General features: G+C 46.9%; 1 protein-coding gene across 1 annotated transcript in view; it reads right to left on the bottom strand.

The window, feature by feature from the left end:
* The window catches only part of DEPDC7 (DEP domain containing 7), a 594,836-nt gene extending 580,460 nt beyond the window's left edge, over window positions 1-14,376 (bottom strand). The window contains exon 1 of the mRNA XM_069623575.1: window positions 14,166-14,376. Coding sequence (XP_069479676.1) covers window positions 14,166-14,238 — 73 coding nt within the window. The 5' untranslated portion in view covers window positions 14,239-14,376. The remainder of the gene's footprint in view (window positions 1-14,165) is intronic.
* Window positions 14,377-25,005: the final 10,629 nt, after the last annotated feature.

The raw sequence follows: 25,005 nt of genomic DNA, 5'->3' as shown, positions 1-25,005 counted from the left end.
GCCACCAATTATCATGAGATTGCGATCCAGCAGGGAGATGAAACAAAATGCCTGCTGAATAGTTAGGAATCCTTTGTAAGCAAATAGCTGACGCAAAGGAACTATTGTTGAAAAGCAACAAGCCGATAAAACGTCTGTTTCCCCCAATTGAAGTGACAGCCAGGCGGGCTCCGTTAACCTTTCTTGAATAAGGACACAACACTGGTTATGTGCAGAGACAGTTTAATTATCCTTCAACCGCAGCATACAAGTAGGAACTAGCGTTCCTTTAGAAAACCCCGACTCGCGCTTCCTGCCTACTGCCCTGGGATGCCTTAAAAGCCCAGAGGCTCATATCACCACCCAGGGACAAATGTTCTGAGGTCGGCTTAACATTCCTCCACAGGCGCATGGGCCTTCTTATGGTGTGTTGAGGGCCAGTCCATTCTCCATTCTGTCCTGCAGCCACAAGGATGTGGGGTGCCTCGGGTGGTATCCTCCTTGCCTCCTCTGGGGGTATCCACAAGTTGTCGTGGGGTTCCTTCGCCTCTGGGTCACGATCAGTTTGGGGTGCAGCGTTTTTCTCGCTCTTGATAAGGTGCTTGAAATGAGTAGTTGTGTAATTTCATGTGTGGCGTTCTGTGCTGTCGCCATTGATCCTTTGTGGGCTACTATCCTGAGGGATTTCAGTGAGTATCTTGCATCAGTCTTCCTGGTCGATGTTTGCTTCACCAGTACCTCGTCTCCCATCACAAATTCTGTGTGCAGAACTTCTTCTGATATCAGCGTCACATTTTGCCTGTTCTTTCTTGTGAGTATCTTAGTATGGTCTCTTCATCGATCTCCTCTTGATAGTCGATGTTTCTCACAAGTCTGGTGTGGACCCTGTACTGCATCCCCTAATCCCCCCTTTCTTCATGCTCACCCCGGATGGATTTTAGCAACACGTCGAAAGTCCTTCCACTTGTTGGTAACGGCGATGGCCAACGCCATGGACGGGTCCGGAACCGATGTGTTTGCAACGGCCTCCAGCGATAGCGCAGGTGGTAGGGTGTTGGCCGTGACATAGTTGATGTAGTCGGTCTGCTTCCCTGGTTGTTGGTGCACCGGTTCGGTGGAAAGAAATGTAATCTGCTGGGTTTTGGTCACCCCAACCCATGAATGATTTTGTAATCTTATTCTTGTAGGCAGATTCCCCACCTCTCAATCCTGGGTGTCATCTTCGTGCAAGGGTTCCCAAATAGGGCGAGTAGAGCCTGGTCGGTCACTGAGGTGAACTTTTTGCAGATGATAAAGTTGGGAAAATGCTCATATGCCCAGACTGGTGCAAGGCTTTCCTTTTCGGCCTGGGAGTAAGCAGATTCTGTGCAATATAGGGCTCTGCTTGCGTAGGCACGTCTCGGGTGAGTGTCCTCTCCACTGGTCTGGGCGAGGATGGCAATAGCATAGATAATGATTTTGGTGTGCCATAACGGGTTGAAATAAGCAAGGTGTCAGGCCACAGTGAGCAATTTTTTAATGTCCTCAAACACCTCCTGGCACTCTTCAGACCAGTTGAACTCTTCTGGCGTAGTCTCCTCAGGGACTCTGAGCGTTGTGTAGTGGCATGCATCTCGCACAGTACCCAGCCATACCGAGGAAAGATCTCCTGTCTGTCCGGGGCTTGGAGATTGGTGATGGTCGTCACTTTTTTGGGGCCTGCAGTCATCCCCTTATCCGAGAAGATGTGCCCAAAGAAGGTTTTGCTTACTGAAGCTGCATTTCTCCATGTTTAGGGTCAATCTGGGCGGTGCAGGTCTCCAATGGGGCCAGGTCGTGCTCTTCTTGAGAAACAAACGTGCCAAAAACTAGGATGTCATCACTGTAATTTAGCGCCATCTTGACAGGGCGGACAACTTGCCTGATAGCCTCCTGAAAAATTTCCACCGCAGAGAAATGCCAAAGTTCAGTCAGTTGAAGTGGAACTGGTACTGCTTCTGGACTCTGGGTGTAGCTCGAGCTGGTGGTATCCTTGCACGAGGTACAACCTGGAGAAAGTGGTTGCTCTGTTCTGTTGGCACAAAAAAAAAAAAAAAAAAAAGGCCTCACGTCGACTACCCCTCTCTAACATCCCTCAGTGAATACCAGACTGTGAAAGCATACATCGACTTTTTCATTTAGCAGATAAAGCAGCTCCTTTCAAATAAACAATTCTATATATCATACTCAACAATTTTATTAAATCAATTGTTTTTCTTTTAACAAAAAAAAATGGGACCACTTGTACCGTGTATATAAACAGTAAAACCCTATTCTGTGATGCATACAGGAGGGTTTTCACGTGTGACAAACATTCAACACATTCAATCATTTCATAAGATTATTTCTTTTGAAGAAACCTTTTATGGGCCACTTAAAATGACCAAATAGCATGACTCATTTCTGTTGGATTAGTGTAAAAGGGGTTACGATGGTTTACAATCTTTCCTAGCTTCCATCTCCTTACTCTTCTTCCGTTTGATATTGGTCAGGTGTAGTACAGTTTTGGCTATCAATATTACATGCTGCCAATGAGAAAGAAAACTTGACCAATGCTTATCTAGCACATCCTGCAGCATATCAAGTGCAGTCAGACAGTTTGTTATTTAGGCCATCTTCAGGACAAAGCAACTTTTCAAAGAACTCAATTCATCCCCCATTTGGTTTATCTTCAATTTCCATCTGGTGTCCAAACCATTAAATTCGGGACGTTGTGAAATTTAGATTTTGACCGCTATGTATTCATGGTCTAACAGTCAGGTGCTCATGGCAACCTTGCATTTAGAAGCCATTGGGAATCGCTTGGATGCCTCTAAATTCCTTGTGGCTCAGTCAGGTGGTTAATTTTCTCCACTAGTCACACGATATTACCGTTGGCTAAGGCAATTATCGTTATTAGAGGAGTTCTGGTTGTGGATGCCGTCTTGCACTATTCCAGCCCCAGTGTAGCGCCGCAGTTTTATGAGAAATTCAGTTGAACAATCATGTCCTCAATACATGGTCCGGGGATCGTTCCCGCTGGATGGTGGCGTTGGTCATCCTTGTGTCGACAGTGCTTCGACCATCACCTTTGGGGCGATCACCAATGGCGACAACCATGGGGTTGGTTTGGTGGCAGGTTCTATGATCTCCTTTTGGCAAAGTTGGTCCAGTTCCTGTGAGACCTCGTTCTGGAGGTGGAACCCTACTCTGATGTTGATGGCTTGATGGATGTTTTAGTCTATGTGCAATTTGACAAGCATGCCTTGGCGTTTCCCCAAGCCCGGTGCATAGGCTCAGAAATTTGGACTGTATGAGCTCTTTCGTGATGGTGCCGCCTTTTCCTGGGAGTTTGCTAAGTGCGCATATGGATTCCCCTGTGTTTGTGGGTGTCAACTGAATTACTTCTTCCCGAAATCAGATGTCGATGAGCCCAAGGCTGCTTGCGGTGTTGTAGTCAAGTAAGCAGCAGGCTTTTGTGGGGCTGTGTATGACGTGGATGGTGGTGTCAAGGGTCAGTCCATTGGTGACATTCGTCGGAACTGCCTGGTTGAATGTAGGGGTATTACTGCACCCCCATTGGTATATTTGTGTCGCCTCAAGAGTTCTGTTTTTTCCTGGCATGTGTAGAAATTCATGTTCTCCCATAATGCCTGGCATGTGTAGAAATTCATGTTCTCCCATAATGTTTACAGTGGCACCTGAAAACTAGAAAGTAGTAGAGTTTGTTACCCATGTTACCCTGGGTGCTTCTCGCTTCCCAATCAAATTGGATCAGATTGACATACTCGTCCAGCTGACTCTGGCCTTACTCTGCATTGTAGCCATATTGGTGATCCCTGTATGGCTGGTGAGAGCATGGGGTTCGTCATATTCATCCCCGTAGCCGACGTATTGGTCCTGCTAGTCATTCTTGATTCGAGTCTTGGGTTGGCACCTTCTACTGTCCTATGTACCGTCTCTGGCCTTTGTATTGTGATTGGTTGAATATTGGCATGTAGCCTGGAGGTGGGGGTTGATGGTGGCAAGACCTCCCTTGTGGTTGTGGTCGAGGTGTGGTGAATGTGTACTTCTGTGTCAGGGCCGGACAGATCCCAGAGTGTGGGAAGTTCATGCTGCATTAGTTGCATTGTTGAATGGCCTGGGAGGCTGATGGCTGTTTAGGTATCCCCCTCTCTCCTGGGCTCTGTGCATGTGGATGTATCGCTGCAATGGTTTCATGACAATCCTGTTTGGGTCCTGGGTTATTTTCAATAGAGGCAGTCTGGGCATCCACTCAAATATTCTGGCCAGTTTGCTCACTTAGTCTATGGTCAAAGGCTTTTTAAGAAGCCTTGAAACACTTGTGTATAGGCACGTTATAAATGCCATATCATGTATCAAGTGGTTTCTGGAAAGCGGGTGAAGTGCAGCGCTCAATCATGCGTAGTCTTATGGCTTCGTCCATGGAGAACAAGTGAAATTGGCAGTGGGCACTTCATGCATAGGCGCGTGATTAGTCGATGGATTCTTCTATAGTCACGGTTGTGCTCAATGATTAGTTTCCTGTTGAGGGCATTGATCAGGGAGGCAAAAAAAAGAAGAAAAAAAAGTCTTCTCTTCTGGGGATATGGGTTTGATCTCTCCCCCCAACTAGGTTGATAAACAGGTCACTTAGTGTGGGTGCTTGGTCTTCGTCTGCCACCTTGCCGAAGTGATTAAAGTTTTCTACCCATTCGATCCAACGTGGCCCCGAGAGTGAATCGGAGTGGTTGTCGCAGCAGGGCCACTTTGGACGCAAGTGGCGTGGTGGGGGCCCGAGCTCCGGGGCGAGCAGGGGAGCCTGGGTTGCTCATATTAGCTGTGGTCACTGGAGAAGTGGCACTGGCGCTGCGAACTGTGTTGCACAGTACTTTAGTGGGTGTCACTGTGCCCCACTGCAGTGTCCTTTGAGGCTTCAAGCAACTTCTATTGTGTGGGACCAGTGTTGTGGCCCGCGTGGTACTACTGCAGGGAAACTGTCTGCTGGTTGCATGCAGTTCTCTGGGCTGTTGCTGGTCCTTCCTAGAGGGACTGCTGCAGCGCTGTGAAAGTGGGTCCAGGGCAGTGCAGTGCTTTCTCCTGGAATCCTCGCTGGGCAGGAACATGCTGGAGTAGTTTCCAGCTGGGCGGGATCGCCCTGGTGCCAGTGTCGTCAGTATCGTCCTGGAGCAGTATTTCCAACATAACAGGGAATGTATCAGGCTAGACAGACGGAAGTGGCACTGTAACCATTTGTTTAGCCACTTCCTGGGCATAAGCATTTTTTGGCAAAAGGCATGTTATATATACCCCGACCAACGCTAATCTGTACTGCGCTGGTGCACACCTTCACCAGATCGTTCTGAACAGTCTTCAGAAGGCAGGAGTGAGGTTCAAACGAGAACAGTCCGTTTGGGTTTGTTCAGCAATCAAATCAGATTCCAATCAAATAAAGGGAGCCATTCAGCATTAACACAATAGCAAGGCTGCAGAGCTAGTTTTCAACAGAGTGGTTTAAGATTAATTTACATACACATATGCAGTGTCCCTTTAACTAGCACACAGCGATTCTGTCACGTGTGGATCTTCATAAATGGGGTAGTAACGTGCGCTCAGAGCATGTGTGGAGCCTGGACAAGATGCAGAGCCTTCTGTTCGCCAGGCGGGTGGGAGGGAGGGCTCACGGTGCACAGGGAGGTCCCTACTAAGGGGCCCCCTACCACATTGGCGATGAGATGGTCGTCCATGCTGACATGGATCAGCTGGGTTAATGAGGCAGTGAGAGAAGCGCTACGGCTTGTGGGCTTATTGCTGAATTCTGGGCCTTTGGAGTCCTCAATCAACAAGGGAAAGGTGAGCGATTGTGTGACTGGGCAACAAAGGAGAAGCACATGGTTCTGTTTCTCTCTGCTTTGAGACTCACCATTTTTCCTTCTTCGCTCATTCATCTCTGGTGGTAAGGGAGTGTTTTCTCCAGTGACTGGTCTGCTACTGTGTGCAGCTGGGAGGAACTGCCTCAGTTTTTCTCAATATTTATTTCAGCCCCTCTACATGGTGTGTAAGGGCAGGACTTATTGGCGAGTGCAGAATCCCGGTGGTGCTGGACACTTCTGGTGGTGCCCTTTTCTAGCTCCGATTCTGGTGTGGGCTGCGGCCCCTAACAAGGAAGGGGTGCTCGTGCGCTCTCCAACATAGCGGACGATCAACTGGCAGGAGGAGGTCCTGCTGGAGCTGTGCAAGGTGGGGCTTGAGTTCCGCGCCAACAGGGTACATTAGCTCCTATGCAGAGTTTGACGTCTCAGGGGCACCCTTGAGCCTGGACCCACGCTGGAAATCCTGGATTGACCGTATGGACATATTTCAAGGCCACAGGAGAGACTGATGAGGAAACTACATTTGTACTCGGCAGTGCATCAAACATTCCAGTCACTACAACCAATGGATGTGTCCTATGCTGGAGGTGAAGAACGCACTGCGCAAACACTTTATGGCTCTGGCAAATGTGGACTACGAGAGGTTCATCATGTGCAGTACAAGACAGAAGGACGACGAGTCTCTGGACGCGATGCATCGGGCGAATGGCGATATAATGTGCCTGGGGCAATGAACAGGCCATGATTCAAAATCAGCTAATTCAGGGCCGCGGGTCGGGGCAACTCTGGAATCAGGTCCTTCAGGAGCCTGGCCTCATGTTGCCCCGCATTCTGGAGCTTGGACAGTCACATGAGGTGGCTTGGACAGTCACATGAGGTGGCAGACACGAAATGGACGGATCGGAGGTGGTGTGTGCCATTGGCCGTGGCCAAGGGGCAAGAGGGCCCGGATCCTCAGGGAATATCGAGCAACTTCTCACTGCTCGACTGGGGTAGCCCCTGCAGAAGCCATGTTCAGGAGATGCTCCAGGGGCCTGGCTGTTATTGACAATGCTGAGGTGGAAGATGAGAGGCGGTGCTGGAATGAGGGCAAAAACATGAGAACATGGCTTTCGGCAGCACCAGTTGGCCCTAGGGGATGAGGTGATTGTAAGGAATAGGCATCCCCAAGGAAAGCTGTCACTGACGTATGAGCTGAGCCCCACTGACGTGGTTGCAGAAGGGGTTGATGGTGCCTCAGATGGGACTGCAACTTACCAGAAATGCCTGTTTTTCTAGGTGATCGCACACGGCTGGGGTCATCCCCGGGCAGAGACTGCCGTAGAACTGGATAAAGGTGGTAGGGCTGGCTGCCCTCAAGATTCCCCTAGATCAGAGGTCTTCAAACTGTGGGGCACGGCCGCATCCCAGGGGGGCACCAGAGCCCAGTATGAAATGTAAAAAAAAAAAATGTTTACAAAAATTTACCCTTTTTTTAGATTGGAGGAAATGGGAAGGGGCAGCTCACATGGTAAGACTGGACCATAAAACGGTTTTAGGCACCAATGAAAAAATGGCCAGTAGTTGCAAATGGATATTCAGTCCTTTAGTCACAGACTGAGTAGTACCCAAGGTGTTTTTTGTTCTAATGTAAACAAATTGTGATATTTAAAGAATATTTATTCAGTAACAATGGTCAAAACTACTAGCTGCATAGTGAAGCAACTCCTCAAACTGGCCCACATTGGCCAAAAAAAGTGGCCCATTTTGACTGGCCTACACTAGCATTTTTGGTACGGTCATCGCCCTATTACCCTATAGGCCAGTCCAAGCCTGTCGGCTCATCCATAATGGGTGAGGGGGGTCCACCTCACCCATTATGGTGGAGGCGAGGAGCGAGCCCAGTGAAACACTGAGCACTCCCTCAACTGCTTTTTCCAGCTGAGGGAGTACTCCTGGGCTGGCTGAACTGTCAAAGGGAAACACTGTTCACTGATCACTGAGCCATGCAACGCTGGGGGTGTTTTGCTTCGCCAGCCTTGCATAGCTCATTGGAAATTCTGGCTGGGGCACTGCATGTATGTATGAGGGGGTGCTCCTGAACCTCCTCGCACATACGGGCAGAGCAACCTGGAGCGGGGCATTTTAGCAACCACGCGCAGGCCCCTGCAGAAAGTATGTTTATGTCGATTTATTTTTTATTTAAATGTGTATGGACGTGTGTATGCTTGTGTTATGGGACCGTGGTGGGAGCAGGATGGGCGGCAGCACTGGGATAGTGGTGGGAGTAGGGTGGGGAGAGCCCAGGGTCTGTACTGGGCGTAGGGTGCAGTGACGGCACGCAAAAGTTCATAGCGATTTCTACATACTGTCCATCTGGCACTTTTGGGGGGGCCCATCCTGCCCAAACTTTGCTCAAGGGGGACCCAGGCCAAAAAAGTTTGAAGACCACTGCCCTAGATCGAAGACGCAAAATAAATGGGGCAGGTCACGTGCACTCAGCAGAGCACACGTGGAGCCCGGACGAGATGCAGAGTCTCAAGTCTTCTGTTTGCCAGGGGGCTTGCGGTGCACAGGGAGGTTCCTAAGGGGCCCCCTACCACAACATGCTACATGCCTACTCCTACAGCAAACCAAAGAGCTAGAGGGACTTTTCACGTGCACGCCCTAGTAAAATGGGGCTATTTTATCCTGAAAATAATGACCGCAGGGCCATACCAAGATTAAAGGATCCCATTACCTTCGAAAGCTGGCACAGTGCACACATACCATCCTTCATGGGTAGGAGCCATTTAGGTCATAAGAGATGTGCAGAAAGTGCGACGTAAAGGACTAACCGCAAAAAATATGATATCAATAGTGAATGATTTCAAGGCCGATACTTGAGCAATATACAAGAAGCTAGCGACCCTTTATGGTCTCCTCCCGCTACCATGTAGAGGAAAGGTATTGCTCGTGTCATGCGGCATTCCCCGCAGCACATTTATGTGCATTTTCAAGTCAATGATTTAGCGTTGCCACGTAAAACTTGGCACACCAAATACATGGCAGGCCAAGCGCATTGTATAGCTGTAAGCAAGATAGTTCAACATAGTTAACCATTCACCCAATCTTTCAGTTTGAGTCACGAGTCCCAATCCTGACTGGTATGATTCAGGCCTTAATCTTTAATAATTTTGCTAAATGAAGTTCAATTTGAGTGGCTGATGAGACTATTACAATGCTTAGAAGCAAAGTAATGTGGAATTAAGGGTCATTACAGCTTCATTCACTAGATGGTCCTTTTAATGTCGCAGTATTGACGTTTTCTGGCCCATTGGCCACTACCTTTTCCTTCTCACTATTACCTGATACAGAATTCCATCAAAGCACCCACGACTTCCTTTACATGCTTCCCTGCTGGATACATGTTTTTTTTATATATTCCATTTGTCTTGAGCAGTACATTCTTAGAAGAGCTCCAACTCAATTAGTATGTCATTTAAATTTTAAAATAAATAAAACGTCTCCCTGAGCGCGGGGCACAAATTGCAACAAAACAATTTCATGTTAAGATGTGACAGAACGCCACGTGACGACTAAAGTCCTGGCTTTTGTGATCTTATTGATTAAAATATGCAGATATTCTGTTTCTGAAAGTGAGGCCTGCTAGTCAGATCCATCCTTTCAATAAACGCTCCATGCAAATGTAAATAGCATAGTGCATACGTGTGCCCTTGCTGTTGCACCAGTCTCAAGACAACTTGAACACCTGGTCACAAGTGCAAAGGTCACATGATATGGTATGGCATACCATACAGCCCCCCCATTCCTTGAGGAGAACCATCTCCGGTTCCGGAAGCACCTCAAAACCTTCCTCTTTGCTTCTGCTTTCTCTCCCTCTCCCCTGCTAATTCTTTGCTGAAACTGCACTGAATCTGCAACTGGGCCACTCTCACCGACCTCAGTCCTGGGCCGAGCCACTCTCCACTTGCACTGCCTCCCTAGCAACCCCTGCACTGCGGGACTGACTCTGTATCCCTACAGCCCCCCCCCTTCCCAGCACTTGTTCTGCACTTACCTTGCACTTGCCACCAGCTGGCCCTTTTATTTATGTATTCTACTTACCTTGTACTGCACTTCCCCCCTCCCCTTCCCCATGCACCTCTCCCTTCCCCCTACCCCTGCACTTGCTTGATCTGAATGACACCTGGCCTAGTAGGATCGTTGTCTGTCTTCCCCTTGTTCCCCCCTCCCTGCCTCGTCGCGCCTTGAAACACTTGTGTATAGGCGTTACAAATGCCATATCATATCATATAACGCGCCTGTACATAAGTGTTTCTAGGCATGCATTCCTAACTACTGCTGTCACCCAAAGTCACTACAGACAGGCTGCATTTTTACTTCTGCACCTCTAATCCAAAATGTTTAAATGTGTATCCATCGATTGCAGTGTAAATCCTAAGAATCTGTTCTGGCATCGTGACTGAAGAGTACACCATTAGTAAAGTCACAACAATTTGCTATCATACCAGTGTCAGTCATGTGGACCCAGCTATGTGAGGGCAATGTGTATTCAGTCCAGCCTGTGCCCACCCACTTCACAATATGCAGGATGTGGTCTTTTGATTCTCTGGGAGGAAGGGTAATGCCTCCCCTCAAGCATCGGAGCCCTCACCAGATCTCATGGGAACCCCGCTTGGGACCCGAGTATAGCTCAGGGTCAACGCGCTCGCCATTGGAAGCTAGACTACGCTTCGAACACAGGTTCGATCCCCGGGTGCGTGCTTACAAACATCTGGGTATTAAGAGTCTTACAAAGTGGCACTAACGGCCAGCCTCACCACCAGGATCTTGCACTCCAGAGGGTCTTTGAAGTTCAGCATGGGAAGGGGTTTATGTTAGGGGAGTCATAATAAAGAAGACCCAAGAAAGGGTTTTTCTGTGGCGCGCTTTCCTTCCCGCCCCTCTGCCTCCCATTTCCAGAACAATGCACTGGGTATGATGGAAGGCAAGGTCACTTGTTACAGCAACAAGGATCAGTTTTGTCCAACCCATAGTGACATTTTGAAGTTTTACGGAAGGTGTCTCCCATGCTTCGGGTTACTTCCTGGACACCTCGAGACAGCCTCTCTGGATCCCTGTTGGGAGCGCATTCCATTTCAACGACGCTCTAACCCCAAACCCACCACAAGGACATTGGGGGTGAACTGCTGAGATCCAAAGCCTGCCACTCTGTCAGCTGCACTGGAAACAGACTACTCAATGGAGGTGAAGGAAATCTTGTATGCGCCAGCCCGACTCCCTGGACTGGGAAGCCAGAGCAAGGACTCAACTTATCCCAGAGCCCTTGAACTGGGATGCACAGCACTCCAGGAAGTTCAAAGCAGACTGGACTGTTAAGCAGCTTAGAACAGTGAACTGATTGGACCATGCTTGACACCGTGAAACTGACCCAGGAACAGCAGTGCTGCTTTTGGCACTACTGCATTTTCAAACCAGTTCACACACAAACTCACCGCCTGGATCAATGCAACTTGCTTCTTCTCTAACCCAGTTTGACTGCAAGCAGAGCGCAGAGAAGCCAGGTTCCACGCTGTCACCCAAGATCAAGAACAGGGTAATGTTAAAGCCCTGGTCCACCTTTTGGGACCATAGTGACTGATGAGCCCGTGTTTACACCTTTTATTGAAAAAGACATCCTTGAACATTACCTCCTTGAAAGGTGAATGCTGCAATTGCTTCCCTGATGGGTGCTGGGCCAATACCGAGAGTGATTTTCTCTACAAGCAGGAGGCACTATACAAATGCAAGATAACCATAGCGTGGCGCCGAGCAGGTGGTTCAGATACTACTCATCCCTGTATCTCGTGCAAAGCAGTAGCCATTTCATTACAGATGTTACAGAGGAAACCCTGCCCAAAACAAAAAAATATCACCCTGCGCCATATTTTGTTTGCACTGAAATCAAAAGTGATTGCAGTTTTTTGTTGTACTTGAAGAAATACCATTATTACAGTTAATAGTTTTGCTACTTTTTTCCAACCACTTGTGCACGGTTCTGGATCTGTTCAGTTTGGTTAATTATGGGGGTCAAGCACAGCTCAATTTTCCTTGCTTAAGCACTTTGACAATAATCGCCTGCCAAGTTCGTGATCAGTACAAAAAAGACATTAAGTGCTGTTCGGTAGATTCTGTTTGGGTGTTAAGTCGCATGAAGGATATGATAGGTTATTTATAAACACGCTTAATACCCAGAGGTTTCTTGCTCTCCTGAAAGAAGCTCGAATTGAGAAATGTGTTGTATAAGCAAAGCCCATATTAATCCCATTGTTTTAATGAAACAAAACCTCTTGGATCTATGATTCCATTTGATATTGTTTGACCCACACCCCACTTTTGATGGCTCAAAAAGGCAAGTAAACGCATCGTTTATAAACTACTCCTGGAACACTTTGGAATCATTATCATCAACAAACGTCTCTCCCAGAGCTAGTGGACAAGGCTGTTTTGGTGCCAAGGGGTGGGGTAAGTGGCTCCTGTGCGGAACACTGAAAAAACAGTTCCTTAGCAGGGCATTAACATCTTCCCTGAATTAGCATGAGCAACAAAACATAGCGAGTGAGCCCTAAGCATTCTAAGAGGTTTCAGGGCTAGGTGGTGTTTTCTCTACCTCAGATAAATTAAATGGATTTAAATGCATAATTTAGAACCTTAATTTAAAAAAGGGGTGCATGTCATGCAAATTACAATTGGTACACTAGGGTAGCAGGGAGTAATCCAAAAGAAGAAAGGTCAAAAGTACACAATAATTTCACAACATTTTCAAAACGATATGCTCACAATATATGCCAGCAATGACACCATCTCATGATGCTGCACCCACAATAGGCCAGCATTTATTACTGTAAATCAATGTCACACCCACAATACATGCCTGCATTGCTTCCGAAATGTACTTGCACACATCTATGCCCCCAATACATCCAGTCATGCCATGATAAATCTCTTTCAAGAAGCTGCTTCCACAATATATGTCACCATTGCCACTTTGAATGAGGCGGTATATACCCCGGCAGTATGCCAAGCTAAATATGGCAAACCAAAAGTGGGGTGGGTGGCGTACGCCGATGACCACCTGCTTGATTACACTCCATATGGTTTGCAAACCTAATTAGGAGCTGGGCCATTTTGCCCTGTAAAAGTATTAACACTGATAAATCCTAAATGTTTTTTTCAACAGTCCAAAAAAATTAAAAGGCAATACATGTGGTTAGACGAGAGAGAACAGGCAACTGTCTATAAATATCTGGATACTGATTGACGAAAAATTGAATTGGGCTAATCATTGGAATTATGTCAAAAGTAAGACTATGCTGCAAGGCTAAGCTATTAGTACGTTTATTGGGTATACGTTTGCTGTACAAATCAAAAATGTTATCTAGCATATGTGTAGCACCATTTTTGGCCACTAAACATAGGAAGGCTTTAGAAATATTGGAAGCCAACATTTTGAGGATGATTTTTAGACTTCCTAAAACTCTACCATTGGGGGTTTTCCAGGTATAGAATTTCATTTAATGGGGTTACCTTTTTTTGGGGATATAGAAAATCGTAATGTGTTGAGCAGCTGTGATGGGGCTGGAAGATAATTCCAGGGCAACCATTTAAATCCTTTGTAGATCAAAATGAGGGCATCATTTGGCCGTTTAGGAGCCTTGCTTTTGACATGATAATTGGCTTCCACAGGTTATGCCCCTTTCAGAAGTTGTCAATGCTAAAAGCTTAAAACGCAAATTAAAAAATAAAAAAAATAAATGAACTCAGTGGCCTGGATAGAGTAAAGACTTAAGCGAAGCTGGCGACTAAGGTTAATGGTGGGAGTTTTGTCCAGTTTTGGACATTACGGCATTTTGCAAACACCACTATGCAAAGGCTTCACGTAAAAGCGTTAAGCGCCGAATACATTTTTGTGGGGGGGGGGGGGGGCGGTTTAGTTTGGCGTGTCAGAAGATGAATGATGGAGACGACACCCCTGCCCCCTCCATGGTGACGACACCCCTGCTCCCCCTCCAAGTCCAGGATGCTGCCCACAACAAACGCGCGAAGCCTTCAACCGACACAGATATTTAGTGCACTGCATGCAGCTGAACTCTTTTCCTCTAGCGCCTAATCCCCAGGATATCTCGGAGCTTCAATTGCAGTGGTGCATTATTGGGCACTGAGCCCGCCCCACCGCTGACCGTTCTGAAGCAGGGAGAAGTATACGAAAGTGTTCACACAAAACAAGTCGTTGGATAAGAAACGAACTATAGCGTAGCGACACAGTATAAGAGAACACAGTTGGACGCTGCCTACCAGGGGGTTTCTGGGACGGACTGTAGTTCGCACAGAAATTCAAAGCCATCGCCTTTTCCCGGACAGTCGCCATCTGGGCAGCGCGGCGCGAACGTCAGCCGGTCAGCGCGAGCTTCGCCCTCCCTGGGATCCGGGTCTACGGCACGTGCACAGCCAGAGCCTGCGCCTCAACTGAAACAAACTAGCAACAGCCGCCAAAGCGAGTCAGCCTTGACTGCTCTTCTTACCTCGGCACGGGGCGTTACCTCATGACGCCACAGGCAACGGCGGTCTCTACACAGGCGACCGGCCGCAAGCGGAGCCGCCTTTCACCCGAGAGGCCCTTAGCAAATGAGACACCAGATTGTTCCTCAATTTTTAGGGATAATATGCAATCGCACCTCCTCCGTCCCACAACAGAGAACTCAGCTCGTGTCTGCGATTTTCATAGGCGCCAACTGTTTTGCAGAAATTCACTCCACAATTGAGAAAATGGCTAAAGACGACCCCAGTGTCGTCACTAGAAATCAATATTGGGGAGGGGGGGGGGCAAAAATATAGCAAGGGTATGGGGGGCGGTGTGGTAGTGGCACATCAAATAAGGATCAACAGGACAAACTGGTTTAAGTATACCTATATCTTACCAAGCTGGTTAAACAAATGTGTCATTATGCATGTTCAGAGTAGGTTTAAGACTATGTTAATGTTAAAGGTATTTGTACCATGCACTGTCACCACCTAGGCGCTCTGGCGGATCTGAAAAGGAAAGTGTTGAGAAAGGGGGGAGGGAGAGGTTAGTAGGGTGTAGTGGGTGAAAGTTTTGCATCAAGTTAATTTACATCCTAAAAAGTTAAATCTCATGTGCAACAGTTGCAAAAATGTCCTATGCACTCAGAAAGAACTTGCATTCTTCTAAATCAAGCAGACATCTCCCCAGGCACAGCTTCAAATTATGTGTAGTTAAAGGTGGTATTTAGCAGAAGAGACTTCGCTTCCAGCTCAGCTTTAAATAATAGCCCATCAAAAAGATTCAGTTTAAGGGAAGAGATATCACTCATATCTCAGTTTCAACTGAAAATCAATGGTTCCATGTGTTAAAATCACGGCAAAAATGGCTGTGAACACAAAATAGTGTGGCAAAAAGGCAGTGGTTTTGCCGCCACAACCCATGTAAAGGATGTGAGGGACACCCCCGCAACTCCCATACCCATTATACCATTTAAGGTGAGCGAGGGACACACCCGCTCCCCTTAAATGGTGTAATGGGATATACCTTTAACGGGTCAAACCACAGTATATTTGCCGCAATTTTTTGTTCAGGCGACATTTTTGCTGCGATTTTATCACTGCATACAAAATCAATGGCAGTCTGTATAACGTATGAAATATCACATACAAGTGCCGATTACAGGTGGAAAGGAGACAACCGCTCCCTTGGTTTTTTATCAATGGTTGCAGGAATCTCACTTTGCCCCCATAGATTTGTTTACAGTTTTCAGTTTCTGGCTGTACATCCCAGTAGCGGCTGGTGAATTTTTAATTGGCAGGGTACAAATAGTTCCCCCAAATATGCCAGAGCGATCAAGCGTAGCAAGGGAGCCTCAACTTAAATAATGGCTTGAGTTGGTGCATTTTTCAGCACACTTAAAAAATCATGCTTGCTGTATCATAGATGCCCAGCAAAAAATGCAATGTCTGCTCCCTCAGCCCCCCAGCAACTTGCAAGCATACAATGTGATTGTGTGTGCAGCAAGGCTGTGGGGGGCCAAGGGCCAGGCATGGTATTTTTTACTAAGCTTCTCATAGATGAGCAGTACAAAAAGGCCATGCCTGCCCCATGGTCCAACAGCACCTTGCAAACAGAGCTGATTTTGGCCGGTGGGAGCTGGGGGTGTTGTGCAACAAAATCAGCTTCACAGCCCAGCAGAAACTCAGGTGCACACACATTCACACGTAGCATGCACTCCCTCATTCACACGTGCACCCATCATCATACACCCACTCCTTACACACAACACAAGCATACATACACATTTACATAAACGTACCTTCTGCCCTGATCCTGACGTTTCCTCCCAGCACGCCAGCTCCCACGTAGCACAAACAGGAACCAGGAAGCAATGCGTGCTTCCTGATTCCTGCACATGCAAGAGCCGGAGCGTTGATGATAAAGAGCCCCGTTCCATTAGTATGTGCGGGGATATGCAGGAGCACCCCCTCGCATATACATACATGCAGTTCTCCAGCCAGCACCCCTAATGAGCCATCCATGGTTAGGGAAGCAAAAATGCCCCCAGCTTTGCATGGCCCATTGGGCATTAGCAGCTGGGGAACAGAGCTGTCACACGGAAACCACGTTTCCCTTTGATAGGTCAAACCAGCCCAAGAACGCTCACTCAGCTGGTTCCTCTGGTCGTACATAATGGGAGAGTTTGTTTGCGGGTTGGCTGCCTCGGCCCATTAGGGACTAGCCACTACAAGTAAACCCTCAATGAATCTATGCACAGAGTCAGTGTGGCTGGAGATGAAATACTGTTGACGTTGAAGCCCTGTACATGAACTACACTGTTGGTAATGCAGTGATTTTGGGGACCCATAGACACACTCTACAGTAGAAGGCTACCAGGTTAGCTCAGCAAGTTGAGGGGCAGTAGGTGAGATGTTATATATTTAAAACTGGTTGTTCATTTTATGACTTTTTGCAATTCCTTATAAAGAACACGTGGTATAAAATGTGTTCAGCCACAAGATGGGTTGGGCTGGTCGCTTGCATATATTCAGGGTGGTGAATTTCTGCCCCTGTAGTGAAAATCAAAAGTTGGCACCCATGAACTGTGAGAGGTCAGAAATGAGAACCGGACACAAGGTTGTCATGTTTTTGTTAAAGATGTTTATTAAATTAAATGGGTTGGAAAAATGCCTCTCTGACCCTATGCTAAAGAGGAGTTTCCATGCCTTTAAACCAAAACTAAGGAGTCTTGTCTGCGGCAGGATGTCAATAACTTAAAAGCTGTCCTTGTGTCCAAAGCATCCTATCCTGACCCTCACACTACAAACCAAAACAATACAAATGTGTAAGGAAATATCTACAACTTGATACTGGCAAAAAGTGTTCACTACTGAAGAAAAAATTGTTCCAACAAAAATTGTCTCCAAGGTGGAAGCCCTTGGATCCAGAGGGTGGACCCCTTCCCCTGGGATGGCAGTCGTCTCTATTACTAATAGTTCCTTTGTATCCTGCCTTGATTCACAAGGTTCCTATATAGGCAACACATTCTGTAACAGTCCTTCTTTAGCACAACTTTCTCCTTGGTTTAGAAAACAATGTCTTTCTTTAACACCAATATCGCCTTGGTTCAGAAAACACTGGGCCGAGCAGTACGGTAAAAAAATTGCAGTATTCGTGGATACCGGCACTTTACCAGACCGCCCCACTACGAGTTTGCCAGTGCGGCACCTGGGTTACCTCCAGCTAAAAGCTAGAGGTAAGCCAGGCACCCTACTGGCAAAAAAGCGCTCATTACCGGCACCGGCATTGCTGTGCCGGTAATGATGGCAAATCCCCTCATGGAGTCCTATAGGACTCCATGAATGGTGATTTACACCATCATTCCAAAACTCGGATTCCGGCAGCAACGCCACTGGACTGAGTGCCTGAAACGGCAACAGCATTTGTTGGTATCCTGGCGGCTCTACTGCCAGGATACCTGCCAAATCAGAATGAGGCCCACTATCTTTCTTTATGAGCAATCTGTCCTTGGTTCAGAAAACATTGTCTTTCATTAACACCAATCTATCCTTGGTTCAGAAAACACTGTCATTCTTTACCACCAATCTCCCCTCTGTTTAGATAACATTGTCTTTCTTTAACATTCCTGGAAGCTTTGCAAATTACCTGGTATACTCCCCTGCCGGGTTTCTTTATGCAATGCTAACAGCCTAGTGTACTCTCCTGCCAGGACTCTTTATGTGACATCAACTGCCTGGTGTACTCGCCCGCCAGGTCTTCACTTGTGGTTTTCACTTGCCTGGTATACTCCCCTGCCAGGACTTTTTACGTGTTTCATTTGCCTGGTGGCTTGCTTTGCCAGGAGTTTTCATATGCTTTTGAAATCAGGCTAGGGATTTGTTAATCTCCCTAATTACAAGCAAGAGGAACTGGGCAGAGGGAATCCCCTGCTCCAAAAATGGATGAGTCCACCAATGTGACAAAATTATTTGTTTATTGAAAGCTTTCAGAACATGGACCAAGTTAATGGACAATAAGCAATTCTCCAATACTTTCTAATCACTTCCAGGCTCATCACAGTCTTTGACGTCACAAAATACAAGTGACACTGCCATAAAACGCAAGGGAACACAGGATTGGCTAATGAGGTGAACTACATATAGTACATAGGAGGTTAGTATCCCTATTGGCAAGGCAATATTTGGTGGCTCCTCCTGTGACCACCTACTAAATGTTACAGGTATGTCAAGTTAACGTGATGTGATTGGGTTTCGCAACAAAGTGTGAGCTAGCATGGAAGGTGGATAGGGATTGGTCAGCAAGGGTCTTCTCAGCCTTGTCGCTTTGGAGGGCTACCAGCCCACGAGCAACTTCAAGGAAGTAGGTACAGCCACAGAGGTGCTGCTTGTTCTTAACAAGTTACCATCTCCAATCCTCAAGTCCTTGAGACAGAACACTAAGCTTTGATCCTTATATTACTTTTGTATTATCCTGCCGCAGTTGGGTGGGAATGATGGTCTCGGTCTGGCTCGAATGAATAGTCTCTGTCCTGCATGTTTCAGGTCACGTGTGTAGGCACCACAAACTTAATTTTCCTGCTTCCATTTATGTCGATTTTCGGATTTTACTCTTGCAGGTGTCCTATCTCTTCTGTTAACTTGAAACTTTTCCTCTCTCAGTGTCTTTGGCAAGGTTCTGCACAATAGCTGCCCTGACAGCCTGGACTGCGTGTCTCAGTAAAGCCAGCATGTCAGGTATGCCACTGTGTTCTCGATACCTTCCAGGGTCTTCCCATTCATTTCAGTGTGTCTGTGGCTTCCAGCTTTGTTTTCATGGCCGTTCATGTTAATTGCGTTTAAGCGTAAGCAAGCAGTTCATATGTATTCTTGCACAACTTGTGGTTACTGCATAGCAAAGGTGTGTCCGTACTATAGAGAAGTGAGTCATAAGCATGTTCTTCGTGTCTAAGAGTAATGCCGCCTAAGTGTCTGCGTAACTTCGTGCAGGAATGGGTGTGCAGTAATAAAATCACGTCAAAATAGTTGTCTGTAAAATAAATTGTGGTAAATGTGTACCCATTATACCATTTATGGGGAGCAGGGGTTATGGTGGTGTCCCCCGCTCCCCTTAAATGGTATAATGGGTCTGCGGGTTGCAGGGGTGTCTCCCACATCCATTATATGGATTGTGGTGGCAAAACCACAGCCTTTTTGCCATGATTTATTGTGTAAATGGCCATGTTTGCTGTAATTTTAACACATGGAAACCAGGAATGCGTGTTTGCTTCATGTCTAATGCAGTTAAGTCATGGTGTTAGTCGTGACGTCATCAGCTTTTTTCGTGGTTACAGTCAGTCAACTTGCTCCATCGATTGCAGGTGTATCTCTTCAACAACGTCATCAGGATAAGGTCTAAATGGCTGTCTGAGTGAATAACTTTTCTCACACCTGCGATACATAGATGATGGGGGGGCGGGGGCCAGTAGATATGTACACATCTCATTTCTGTGATGTCGATATTAGGGCGGGACTGATGCAACATGGGCCACATTTAGATCTCCCTCTTCAATCCCCCCTCTGGTCCAGCAATCAACCACACTTTCTTGGATGTTTTCCCTGATTAGGCGTGGTTTTGGAATCCATACTTTCACCGCTCCTCCAATGTGACCTTCATACTTCACTTACTCATCGAAACTCCAGGTCATATAGCAGCAGTCCCTATCAGGTTTGCACCATATCCAATGTTCCACATAGTTACGTGGATTTGGGGGGTATGCAAATGTTGTGCCTGCAGGGAACAGAGGACATTGCTTCAAATGAGATTGTAGTACTTCGAAAGTCTGTGTTTCTCCGTCTGCCTTTGTCTCTACATCCAGTAATATTTTCATCCTCATTGTCTTCTTTTTAGTCTTCTTGCATGGGTTATTGCTACTCTGATGACACAGAAGGCCAGTAGTACTAGCACGAATGCATCTTTTAGTACTTTCAGCCCATTGTCCATCCATGATGGTATCAAAGAAAAGATGTACACCAGTCAATATTCATCTTCCCCTGCTGGGCTGGTGATTTCTTCTATCTTGGACTGTAACTGTGATAACTGCATGATATCTTCTGTGAGGGTTGCATTCTCGCCATCGTGGGAAGGCATGTACGTACAGCAAGACAGGACAATCTTGGTTTACATGCCTCCTTCTATAGCTGTGAGGAGATCCAAAATGTATTGCACACTCCGATCAAGTGGCTTGGAAGTGGCTGTTCGGCTGAGGGACTCTTGAGCAAGCAGTTTAGAATACTCAGAAGACTTTAAATTGCAGTGACTATGCCCAATTACCCAGAAACCCTCAAAAAGATCAGAATGCACGCTCCTGCGCATGCATCCAAGTAAGTGGCTTGGAAGTGGCTGTTCACTGCTCGCAGCACAGTACGCCAGAACGCCAGCCACATACTATTCAAACTCTCGTTGCTTAGTCAGATGGTGTAGCAAACGTGGCAGTCTTCATGCAAATTTGGTAAGCCTGGACACGCATTCTTGATTGCTGTATGTAAATGCATTTGACCTTTTAAGGTAAAACTTTCAGTTTGATTATATATCTGGATGTGTACCTTTTGCACTTATATACTAGCTAGTGTGCTTTTCAGTATGTTTTAAAAGGTGCCGCGCGAACTGCATAATTAGCACACAACGTCCAATTCCGCCAGCATTTTTGTACAACTGATAGCCCTCAGTGTTCTCTACGAGTGCTAGCGGTAAATCTAGTGGTAAATCTGTGTGGGGTGAGTGTTATTGTGCATTGTGTGTGTAAAAATCATTGCACTGCAAAACCTGTAGGTGTATGCTAGTGATGCTTACTTACAGTTATAACAAGATCGTAAGCTGTAACCAACTCTTCCCTAGTGCTTAATACTAAATGCTGAGCACTTCGGACTGAGCTGGGAAGATAAAAGATGGGTGATTTGAAAAATGAGCTGGCCATGCACAATGCGCTGCTCAATCGACATATTTATATACCAAAAGTCATCTCACAGCTGAAAAAATTATCTATTGTGAATAAACAAATGACAGAATATTATTCCAAAACAGCACCATCTATTGCAATGACCTCCACCTCTAAGGAGAGCATGTTGCACATCGCAAAGAATGAATTAGTAGTAGTTCTAACACACGAGATGGGATGTGTTAGTTCCAAGTTTATTAATGATGTAATCTGTGGAACTACTAGCATGACTGACGACCGCATCCACTTTAGTGGCCACTATAGAAGTGGCTGAGTACTCACTTCCCGGTTTCAAACTACAAGTATTGCAGCATAGATTACGTGTCTAATAAAATAGTTGACAACCTGGCATCTAAAGTGGTAACTGAGCACTGTGTAATGATTCATACTGTGTCTACAAATGGACGTAGATTGGTTGAAAGCAATATTGACCTTGATAGCTCAATGTTAGAAGACATGGACCTTGAATACATGGGTAATAATAAAGAGATGTCATTTGTAAATGCAGTGTCTACTCCTTACGTATCATCCCAGAAGCTTCAGCCGTGCAACAAACAACGAATAATAACCAGCCAAACATACCAATATTTCACTTCAATACGAATCCACACAATATGAAATGTGAGTTTATGAACCAAATAACGGAATACCATTGTCAATATGTGTAGATGGTGTCATGGAAACATCAGAGACTGACCAACTAGTCCAGTTACTGGGAGAATTACGGACCGAGGTGCACTCCGCCTGGCAAGAAACCAACACCCTTAGGAGGGAGTTCATTGTCACCAAGGACCGCACCGATGAATTAGCCAGACAATTGCTCCAAACACAGGCTGGGCAGGCTCCGTCCAGCCACATCCGTCAATCCAGTGCAGGTAGTCCTCCCTGGTGCTGTTCCTTTGGCCCCACCGGAACGTTTTACAGAGGACCCAAGAAAATATGGAGTATTCATGAACCGGTGCCGCCTCCATTTTGTTTGTAGACCCGGAGCCTTTCCTAACGATCAGTCGCGAGTTGCCTTCGTTCTGTCATATCTGAGTGGCAGTGCCACGGATTGGTCCATAGCGTTAGTAGGCCAGGATGACCCACTCCTGCGGGATTTCAGGGGATTTGAACAGGAAATGGAGAAGCTGTTCACCCAACATACCCAGTGCCAAGCTCTGGATATCGAACCTCTGTCCCTCCGCCAAGGCAGCCAAGATTTGTTAACATATATCACCACTTTGAACAGACTTGTCATTGAAAATGGGTGGCCTGAGGAGAAACGAACAACGTTATTCCATCGAGGTTTACGGGGGGGGGAATTGAAAGATGTCCTAGCTCAGGTGGTAAACCCGCCAAAAGACTGTGCAGAGTTCATCAACCTAGTGGTGCAGCTAGACCACAGGGTGCAAGATTGAAGGACAGACCAAGCCAGAACGGAGAATCGGACTGTGTATGTACGCTCAAAGGACAATATTCCGCGTTCATCAGAAAACACTTTGGAACCCATGCAAATTGGGGGGTACGGAGCCCATTAACCAAGGCCGAAAGACACAAAGGGAGACAACAGCAATTATGCCTGTACTGCGGAAAATCAGGTCACTTCCTCAGAGAATGTCCGGTAAAACCCCCTAGGAGAACAGTTGGAGCTACAGAGAAAGAAGGAGGAGAACAAGAGTCAGAAAACTTCCAGGCCCGGCAAGCGTAGAGGTCTGTTTGTCGAGCGAAGGAAAAGAGTCGCAGACCTCACACCTTGCCCTGCCTGTGATTTTGATCAGTCACCAATAACCATCTCGGATGCATGCTGTAGAGGCATACATAGACAGCAGAGCCGTTGGTAACTACGTAGACCAAGGCCTGGCAACAAGGATGGGGCTTCCCCTCTGTCAGAAAACGACAACTGAGAAGGTCACGACATGGAGATAGCGCCTGGTCCTGTAACTCAACGCACAGCAGAATTGACCTTTCTGTGCCAAGACGGACATCAGGAAGCCATTGCCTTCGACCTTATCAAGGCCTCTCAGTTCCGGGTGATTCTAGGGATGCCGGGGTTGGTGGCTCACAATCCTAACATCGACTGGCGAGCCAAAAAATTTGCCTTCTCCAATGAGTGTGCTCATGCGTGCTACCAAGTGGAAATGCCATTGTCTGACCCAGAGACACCTGTCCAAGATAAAGAGGCAGTGGTACTAGGTGTAACAAGTACACTACCATGAGAATACCACAATTTCCAAGACGTTTTCCATAAAGAACAGGCTAATACCTTACCCCCTCACAGGCCATATGACTTTCAGATCGACCTGGTACCTGGTGCACAAATCCCGTGTTGTTGAATTTATGCACTCACTAAACCTGAAAATCTCCACTTGAAATCATATCTGGACCAATACCTGGCAAACGGTTTTATCTGCCCGTTCAAATCCCCGGCAGCCTCGCCCCTATTCTTCGTACCCAAGAAGGAGGGGGACTTGAGAACGTGCATCGACTACCGTGCACTAAACAAGGTAACAGTTAAAAACCGTTACCCCTTATCCCAGAACTGCTGGACCAAGTCAAGGATGCCCAAATTTACACCAAATTGGACCTCAGAAGGGCATACCATCTCGTGTGTGTAAAGAAAGGAGATGAATGGAAGACCACCTTTCGTACTAAGTATGGGCTGTATGAATATCAGGTGATTCCCTTTGGGCTTTGCAACGCTCCCACCGCGTTCCAGTACTTCATGAACAATGTACTACAGGAATTGATGGATGTATGTGTGTAACGCTCCCTGGTATCCACGGGGGCGTCACCCAGTCTGGACTGCTTCCGCCTCTGGACCCCTTCCCTTGGACTCTTGTTTGACTAAATACAAGTATTGAAAACACAGAAGCACACAGAAGCTAGGTTTAGCTTGATTGTCTCCTCCAACCCGGAACCCACCTCCCTCATGGGCCCAATGACCCCTTAGTGCACTTCTCACCTTGCTTTTTTTCATAAGGTGCACTCTCCGTCCTTCCTCTCAGTGCAAGGGTACGTTGGGGATGGGCACGTCGCTGCCTAGTTGCTTCACTGGTGTGGGCCCTTCAGAGTCCGGACCTGCTGCGACTCTGTTCGTTAGGTAAGTCTTGCTTTGACAGTTTGTCCTTTATTTTGCAATTGTCTCTATCAATGTCTTTCCTTTGTTTGTAGGTGCAGATGAAGTTCTTGTGATGTCGTGCTGCCTGAGTTGTGCATGAGAAGGTATGTGAGCACAGAGCGTGGCGCTATGTGCCTTTCTTGTGCTAACCTGTTTATTGTCTTTCTTGCAGGCCGCGATGCTGATCCGGACTGTGCGTGCCGAGGAGATGGAGAGCGGTGAGTAGTGGTGAGCGAACCGCCTACTGGCACTCTGCGTAGTAATCAGCCCCTTTTTTTTCTTCTTCCAGGTGGTAGAAGGCCCGGGATGGTAATGGATCCAAAGCTTCAATGCAGGTAAGCGAGCGCCTTTGCTGTTTTAGATATGAAGAGTAAACGCTTACTAATGCTGTTTCTCTGTCTTTTTCCCTCCGGTTGCAGTTCCCTTGATGGAGCGAGGTACGCCGAGATGCTGGATGTTCGGGTTATTGGAGCAGAGTATGAGAGCAGGGCTTGCAAGAAGGTAAGCGAATGCTAACAGTGTCTTATCCTTGTTCTTG

Source organism: Ambystoma mexicanum, chromosome 11 (genome assembly GCF_040938575.1).
Source record: "Ambystoma mexicanum isolate Mex_15411 chromosome 11, UKY_AmexF1_1, whole genome shotgun sequence".
Taxonomy (NCBI): Eukaryota; Metazoa; Chordata; class Amphibia; order Caudata; family Ambystomatidae; genus Ambystoma; species Ambystoma mexicanum.
The sequence above is the reverse complement of the archived record's forward strand: the minus strand, read 5'-3'. Positions and strand labels throughout refer to the sequence as shown.